This window comes from Oratosquilla oratoria, chromosome 26 (genome assembly GCF_046742065.1).
Source record: "Oratosquilla oratoria isolate Oo_2021 chromosome 26, ASM4674206v1, whole genome shotgun sequence".
NCBI lineage: Eukaryota > Metazoa > Arthropoda > Malacostraca > Stomatopoda > Squillidae > Oratosquilla > Oratosquilla oratoria.
The window spans coordinates 55,904,791-55,913,428 of NC_134802.1; the positions used below are offsets into that span (position 1 = coordinate 55,904,791).

Consider the following 8,638-nt stretch of genomic DNA (forward strand, 5'->3'; position numbering starts at 1 on the left):
TATCATCTGTGTGATCAACGAGCATAGTATGAGCTCATCACATGTTATGCGCTTTGGTCCACGCACATCCTATGTGATCAGCATAGTATGAGTCCTTCACATAAATGTTATGCTCCTTGGCCCACATACTTCATATGTGATCAGCATAGTATGAGCCCTTCACATAAATGTTATGCGCCAAGGCCCACATAGAGGCCACATTCTCCACATAGATGTCCTGTCAATTCATCTGCCTCATATCGGACAATGGTTCCTGTATTTGCGTTTCGTCATCAGTAGCCGGCGCTTCTGTCCTTAGAGTACAAGTTCAGGCTGAAACCACTGAAGCAGTCAAGGAGAGTGTTAAGGGGGACAGTAACAGAACGGAGGGACATTAGAAGTTAAAAGTGATCAGTATTCTCCTTGGGCTCTGTTCACATTAGCGGTTTGAACCGCGCGGAAACCGCGGCGGTACCGTGTACTCAAGGAAAAACTACGCGGTTGTGTGTGAACGACTCCACTGAATTTGTAATTGAACCGCCGCGGTTGAAACCGCTAGTGTGAACAGGGCCCTAGGGTGGAAGCTAGTCACTAGTTACAAAGAGTAGAACGTTACTCTGGTCCATAAGGGTGCCACATCGCAGAAGTTATGCAGCTCATGCCATCTACAGGGACCATGGTTCATGCTCCACATGCACTGTGTTCCACATATGTTTTCTGTGTGCCGCATACTTACCTCTCTCTCTCTCTCTTCCTCTCTATCTCTATCTATCTATCTATATATCTCTCTCTCTCTCCCTTTCTATCTCTATCTATATCTATCTCTCTCTCTTCCTCTCTATCTCTCTCTATCTCTCTCTATCTATCTCTCTATCTCTATCTAGCTATCTGTCTATCTATATCTCTCTATCCATCTCTCCATATCTAGCTATCTCTATCTCTCTCTATATATCTCTATCTACCTCTCGTTGTTTTTTTGCAAATTGTTCCACAGTTGTCATGCTTCATGCTTCATGCTACGCACCTCTGTTTCAGTTTCATGTATGTGTCACTTTCCAAACCTCCCGTCATGCTTACTAACACAGTCTCCATTTCCGTCCAAGTCCCCCAGGTATGCATGAGGGCTTCCTAATGCTGTCAGGAACAATGCTGACATGTCCCCAGCATAGCCTTCGTTCCCCTCTCGCACCCAGTTCCAAATCATGTTGTGTACCCTGTATGCTGAACCCACTCGTTTATGATCATGCTGTCCTATACGCAGAAACTTATGCTGTACTTCAGCAGTGATACTTGAGTGGCTCCAAGTGACGTGCCATGCTGTATGCTGAGTCTGTTTCTGTGTATCACCACTAAGATGTATGCTGGGGTTATCATGCTGTAGACTAACCTTTTTTTGCATGACATGCATCACATCGTTTATCCAGAACTATGCTGTATGCTGAGCCTGGCCCTCAGCATACCGAACCCCTAGACACAGGACAAACAATAGCATGAAAGATGGTACCCTGAGCACCACCTGGTACTACTTTGTCCATCTGGTATGGGTGTTTAATTCAGCTGGTTACAATACTGTCCTCAGATGGGATCAATACACTCTTCAGGTGGTGTTCCTCTCCAACCAGCTTAGAAACCAGCTGGCTTTGGTATTTAGTGTTAACATCTTATCCAGCTGACACCCTTATCGTATTGAACTCGTGGCTTCATCATTCCCAGATGGTGCACCTTGTTTACATGATCACCTGGTGACCCTCGTTTCCCAGCTGGTACAATTTCCACGACCATCTGATATGGCTATATTGCCCAGCTGGTCTCGGCTTACTAATGTACAATCCTTGTCTGGTTGTGTTATGTCAACCAGCTGGTGTCAGTGACCAGGTGCTCCCATCTGGCTGGCACCACCTTTTTAAGGGATTCACTTGCTCAGAGAGTCAGCAGATGGTTCTACACGTTATTCAGCTGGTGCTGTTCGCCTAGGAACTGTTTGTCTACGAAAAGCCACGTCTCGTATCGTCCACCATCTGCCGTCTCTTGTCATTGCCAGCTTTTACCACCTGGCAACACCATTGCGGACTTGGTATTATTTGCCCTGCTAGCGCCAGATGGTAACATTATCCTCACCATCAAAAAGGTACAGTAATTCAGTCAGATGGTGATCGGTGTATTATGTATCTCGTTCCTGATTCTGCTGGTTCTCCTGACCACCTGAGATCCCAGTCAAGAGAACACTTCTGCCCAGATGTGAACCAGCTGTGAATCAAGTTGTGAACCCACACAAGACGTTTTAGGACCTGACCATAACCTTTGACAATTAAAATACTGTTATTCAATTGTTTGTTTTAGCCATTTCATCTTACAGTTGTTAGGGACTATATATGGCTTCTTGGATCGACTCGCAACAGCCTAACGCGCATGCGCGCGCGCGCGCGCAACCCGCACCTAGCCAGCGGGGAACCCTCACCTGGCTAGAGCACAACCCCTCCTCACCTCACCAGAGCACCTCTCACAGCTGGCCAGAATGCAAAAGTTCACGACCCGCAACCTGCACCTGGCCAGAGCACTAACCTGCATTTTGCCAACATACAACCTATATATAGCGATCTCGCCCGACGTCTTCGTAGTATTGCGGAATCAAGAAGGTGTTATACATGCAGTAGTGTGTGTGTGTGTGTGTGTGTGTGTGTGTGTGTGTGTGTGTGTGTGTGTGTGTGTGTGTGTGTGTGTGTGTGTGTGTGTGTGTGTGTGTTGTGTGAATGGGTGGGTGTGATGATCCGATAATGGGTGAAGAAAGGGATTAGGAAAGGTAGTGTGTGCATAGATTTTTTTTTTTTCTTATCGGGAGATATACAAGAAGTTTTCAGAAAAAGGTAAAGATGACTTCTGGGCTTTTATGGATGTGAAGGCATGTGATGGGATTGACAGGAAGGCAATGTATGGGACAGGGCCTGTTTAGGGCAGTCAAAAGTATTTACATGAGTAGAAGAACTTGTGTTTGAGTAAGGAATATAGAAAGTCGAGTGGTTTGAGATGAAAGTAGGGCTGCGGTAAGTTTGTGTAATGTTACCATGATTGTTCAATGTGTGCATGGATGAGGTAGCACGCGAGGAGCATGCAAGGGTGGGCAGGGGTTTGAAGATGGTTAGTGAGAGCAGATGTAGGTGAGCCAGTTGTTGTTTGCGGATGACACTGCGCTTGTGGTCAGAGAAGCTTCTGAGGCAGCTAGCGGTGGAGATTTGGAGGATATGCGAGAGGGGAAACTGAAATTAGATGCGGTCAAATGTAAACTGATGAGGTGGTGTGAGAGCAGATGTAGGTGAGCCAGTTGTTGTTTGCGGATGACACTGCGCTTGTGGTCAGAGAAGCTTCTGAGGCAACTAGCGGTGGAGATTTGGAGGATATGCGAGAGGAGAAAACTAAATTTAGATGCGGTCAAATGTAAACTGATGAGATGTACAAGAGGAGTGGGTGTTATTGAGTTGGAGGAAAGTTAGGAGAGAGTTTGGAAGAAATGAAGGGATTTATGTATTTAGGGTCACATGAAGCAGGGAATAGGGTTAGGGGGTGAAGGTATATTATAGGGTAAAGGAAGCAAGTAAATGTCTTGTGGAAATAGTGTCATGAGAAATAGATATCTGAAGATGAACGCTAAGACAGCACTGTACGATGGGGGCGGTTGTGACCACAACAACATATGGGACAGAGACTTGGAATTTAAGGGAATCAGAAAAACGGAGCCTCAATGTTTTTTTGAGATGAAGCGTTTAAGAAATATAGCGGGTTTGACAAGGATGTATAGATTGAAAAACGGGGTGAGAGGAGGGCGGAGAGCTGGCATTTAGTGTCGATCAAAGAATACTGGGATAGTTTGGGTATGTTAGGAGAATGAATAATAAAAAAAAAAAAACAAGCAAAAAGAGTGTGGAAGGTAAAGGTGGATGGAGTGAACTTGAGGAGAAGACCAACAATGGAATGGATTAATGGAGTGAAGGGGGCACTAGGACAAGAGATACGTATGAGTGGAGAATGGTTGTGAATGGACGACAAATTGATTCGCCCCAAAAGAATTCTTGCCTTTTCTGTAAATTCTTGAGCTGATAAGAGAGGGAGAGGGTCGCCATGTAATGAAGCAGTGGGGATCAAACAGCTACAACTGTCGGGCCCTGCTGTGGAGGTCCTGTGTCTTGCTGCATTGTTTCTGACCTGAGTGGTGTGGTAGAGTAGAGCGATGGCCCTTCCTCCACAAGGAGCTAAAAGGGACAACAAATGGATGAAAGGTGAATGTTTGCCTTGGCTAGGTCATTCCCCTGGTAAGCTGCACAGGGCCTTTTGGTGTTTGTATAAGAGCAAAGTAGTAAAGACGAGAGAATGGAGAAGTCAGCTTTTGTACTGGAGTGAAAGATGTATGGTTGGCATCAGACAGAATAATAGGCAGAAAATTGGGGATACAGCCTGACACAACCAAGAAGGATGGCTGGAGGCGCTCATAAGGTGTTGGTAAAGGCGTCATCACACTGGTCTATTTTTCCTCCGACTGTTGGAGAAGATTTGAAGCTCCCAGCTTTCGGGAAGGCATCTGATATGCTGAAGGAAAACTTGAAGTCATATGACATTGTATGTAAGTTGTTGAGAAAACAAAATACTTTGCCATGGTGATTTCACGGCGGGAAAAGGTGTTGGTGATGAGCAGTACCGCCGATTAATCGGAGGTTGGAGGAAAAATAGCCCAGTGTGATAACGTCCCCGCCAGAGAGACCTAGTGTTTGTGTACGAGAATGGCCCCTGGACGCTCGGACTAATCCACTGACGCAAAGCTGTAGCGGCGAGGATAAAGGCCACCTCCGGAGAACGGTTTTTGGTACAAGGTAAACAGACAACTAATCGGATAAATACATTTGAACAAACGTGTGTTGTAAATTGGATCCAAGCCTAGTGACATGTACGTATTTGCAATAGTTTTCTTACGTTTTCTTATTTGATAAGTGTCAATATCGCAGCATTATCTTGTTAGTTGCACGTGTAAGGTAGCCGAATGTCAACCCCCCCTCCCCCTACTCCCTAAGGAAAAGAGCATGTAGTCTGAGGTTTAATATGATAGCCTCTTTCCCACATAGTTCCCATGTACAGTTAATAGGTGATTCATGTCCCTTGGAAAAAGAAAATCGCCCCCTCCCCCCAAAAGTTTCCCTGAATATAAATAATCCCCCCCCCATCTTCCCCATTCTCCCTTTTTCTTCTCCCTAGCCCCTCCCCTACCCCCCTACCCCACCCTAAATACTGTGGGGACACCTAACCGTACAATAGGAAGACTACCTGTTCACACTAGCGGTTTGTCCCTCAAGGAAACCGCGTCGGTACCGCATAGTCAAGGGAAAAATGCACGGTTGTGTGTGGACACCTCCATTGACTTCATTGTAACTGAACCGCCGCGGTTTGAACCGCTAGTGTGAACAAGGCCTGGGACCTCGTTGCTACCGCCGATATCGTCTGAACCCCTTCAGCATGGGATCGTACTTGTTAATCTTAATTCTGGTTGACCCCAGAGGATTCTGTTCAGATAGAGGACAAAACAGGGTGTCCCACCCCGTTCCCTCGTTGGTCCATCTTTCATCTGAATAAGATCCCCGGCAACCAGAAAGAAAGTATCCGAAGTACGTCACTATGTTAAAGAGTTCGATATGACGAAGGTAACAGTTCCTTCGATGGTCTTTGGAGCTTCTGGACAGAACCTCTATTGTACAGAGGCTCTCTCACCTCACGGAGTGTCGCCTGTCCACTTCTTCGTTCGCAGACGAAGTCGTGGAGCTTTGAGACTTCACCTTGAGGAGCTTCTGCCTCAGAAGCTCCTCCAGGCTTCCTCGAAGTGACTCGAGGCAAAGCTCTGACTCTTCGCCTTCACTACAGATGACCTTGTGGTGGATGGACGAAGACTCTACTCATGTTTGTAATCTTAAGTCTTCTTGCTATCACTTAAGTCTAGTTCCTTCCCGTCCTTCCTCCTCCTCCTCCTCCTCTTCCTCTTCCTCCTCCTAGTCTCCCTCGTCCTCCTCGTCCCTCTCCACTTCCTCCACCTTCTTCCATTTCCGTTCTCTCTTCCTCTCCTCCCCTCCCCACCCGTTCTTCTTCCTCCTTCCAGGTCGCTAGCTGGCACGTACTCCCCCTTCCTCCGAAGGAAGAACTTCCTGTAAAGGGGAGGCCCTATCTTTTTTCCCCCCGAAGACGGGGAAAAGGGATCCTTCCTTCCCCTTAAAGGAAGTCCCCAGCTTCTCCCTCGAAGGGAAGGTTGTCCTTTCCTCCAAAGGGGAGCCTTTCTTCCTCCGAAGAGGAGCCTTCCTTCCCCTTAAAGGAAGTCCCCACCTTCTCCTTCGAAGGGGTTTTATTTTCCTCCGAAGGGGATCCTTCGTACCTCCGAAGGGGGGAGATGATTCTTCCTTCCCTTTAAAGGAAGTCCCCACCTTCTTCGAAGGGAAGGTCTTCCTTCCCTCCGAAGGGGATCCTTCCTCCGAAGGGGAAGCACGTGCCGGCGTCGCGGCCGCTCAGCCCGCCCCCCGTAGGTATCACTGTACACTGACGCGCCATTGACAGGCCTGTGTTTCAGGCTTCTCGCCCGGGCCGGGCTGCGGTCGAGCCGATCCACCCCACACTAGGGACACGAGCGTGGAGTACCGGATCGGCCTCCCTTCGCCCGTGTCTTCGCAGGGCTCGACCTTGCCCTCCACCTTGAGCGGGGGCTCCACCATGGCCATTCCCCCGGGCCTGAGCGGCTCCCACGTCGAGATGAACAGGCCCCCGGAGCGCAGCGGCAGCGGCGGCGGCGGGGTCCGCCGGCGGGAGAGGCAGAACTCGGAAGGCGACTCGAGGGTGTGGGACCGCCACCGAGGCTGCGAGAGCGAGAACGAGATGATGTCGTCCTCGTCCTCGCCGCGGCTGAGTCAGCGGCGCGGCAGCGAGGGCTCCGAGGTCGAGGTCAAAAAGGGCGTCTTCATGCAGCTCCTGGAGAAGGTACGCTCCAGGGACGACAAGAAGAAGCCTCCGAGAGACTACGAGAGCGACGTGGAGGAGGGCGCTGCCGGCCGCGCCCCCTCCAGGGAGCGCGTGAGCCTGGCCAGCGGGCGCGTCCTGCAGAAGCTGACGCGGGGCGGCCGCGTCCTCCCGGACGCTCACGACCTCCACGAGTACCTGGACATGACGGCTTCGGCCGTCGACGTGACCACGCTTCCCGAGCGACCGAAGTCTGCGTGCGAGAACACCCTCCTCCGGGCGGCCGCCGAGAAGGTCTACTCGGGCTTCGGCCTGCGCACCAGCACCTCCGGGGGCAGCAGCGGCGGCGTCTCGACGCAGGACACGAGGACCAGCGTCGAGAGGCTCGAGGAGGCGCTGGAAGCGCACATGCGCGCGGCCATGCGGTCTCGGGAGAGCTCCGCGGGTCGCGCAAGGTCCGCCGAACGGGAGACATCCGGGATCCGGATGCCGAAAGCCGTCCCGGTGCCCCGGGTGCCGGGGGGAGGTTCCAAGGGCGAAGGAGGAGGAGAGTTCTCCGTCGGGCAGGTCAAGGCGATTATTCACTCAGAGCCCCCGAACCGGAAGTCTCCCGGACGCAAAGAGGTCGACAGCTTCTACTCGGTGGCCACGATGCCGCGCAAGACCAGCAAGAAGGAGAACATTTACGAGAACGTTCCGGTCATGGTCGAGGTGCTGGACGGCGGCGGGGCCCTCTCGAGGAGCGGGAGCCAGCACCGCGGGGGCGGCGGCGGCGACGACAAGGGCCACCGTCCGCTCTTCAAGAAACAGAACTCCTTGGACGCACTACCCTTCGATTCCCGAAGAGGGGGCGGAAGTTCGAGTCTTTCGAAGAAGTCGGAGAGTGCCGGCGGTGGTGGAAGTGGTGGTGGTGGTGGCAGTGGTAGTGGTAGTGGTGGTCTCGGTGGCGTAGTGGGTGAAGTGAAGAAGGGCACTTTGCGCAAGGCCGATAGCTTCGAGGGCCACGAAGAGGCGGTCAAGACTCTGGTGGCGGCCGTCCACGAGACCAGAATACTCAGACGGAAAAAGACGAAATGATTCACGGCTCCCGTTCTCGAGCTGCGTTTCGAACGCCTCGGGTCCTTTCTGCACCGCGTCTACGGCCTCGAGGCCAGGTCGCGGACCTTCCTGTCCTCCTCCTCGTCCTCCACCTCCTCCAACCCCCAGTACCTCGAGTCGTCCAAGCAGCAGCAGCAGCAGCAGCAGCAGCAGCAGCAGCAGCAGCGCAGAAAAATCAAAACGGCAACAGCGGTGACGGCTCCGGCGGGTCCCGCGTGTCCAGCGGCGGCACTAAGCTGCGGCAGTTGGATCCCTTATGTCATGTGCAGGAGGGACGAAGCGCGCGATGCCACGCCGCCGCCGCCGCCTTCGTCGAGAGCAGCTACCGCCGCAGCCGCAGCCGCAGCCGCAGGAGCAGCAGCAGCCGCCGCCGCCGCTAGACAACCGCGCCGCCTCCTCCCTCCCAAGGAGGAGGAAGTGGAGGAAACGGGAGGAGTTAACTCAATGGAGGACGACAAAAACTCCAGCACCAGATTATGAGGGCAAAAGTAGGAGGAGGAGGAGGAGGAGGAGGAGTTTGACGACCACTCGTAAGAGGTGCTCGTTGGTTATTGAACCAGGAGCAAGAACACAAACATGGATCTCA

The 8,638-nt window shown here is 51.7% G+C and overlaps 1 protein-coding gene across 1 annotated transcript in view; it reads left to right on the plus strand.

The window, feature by feature from the left end:
- The window catches only part of LOC143039611 (uncharacterized), a 103,029-nt gene extending 94,994 nt beyond the window's left edge, over window positions 1–8,035 (plus strand). The window contains exon 13 of the mRNA XM_076209871.1: window positions 6,572–8,035. Coding sequence (XP_076065986.1) covers window positions 6,572–8,031 — 1,460 coding nt within the window. The 3' untranslated portion in view covers window positions 8,032–8,035. The remainder of the gene's footprint in view (window positions 1–6,571) is intronic.
- Window positions 8,036–8,638: the final 603 nt, after the last annotated feature.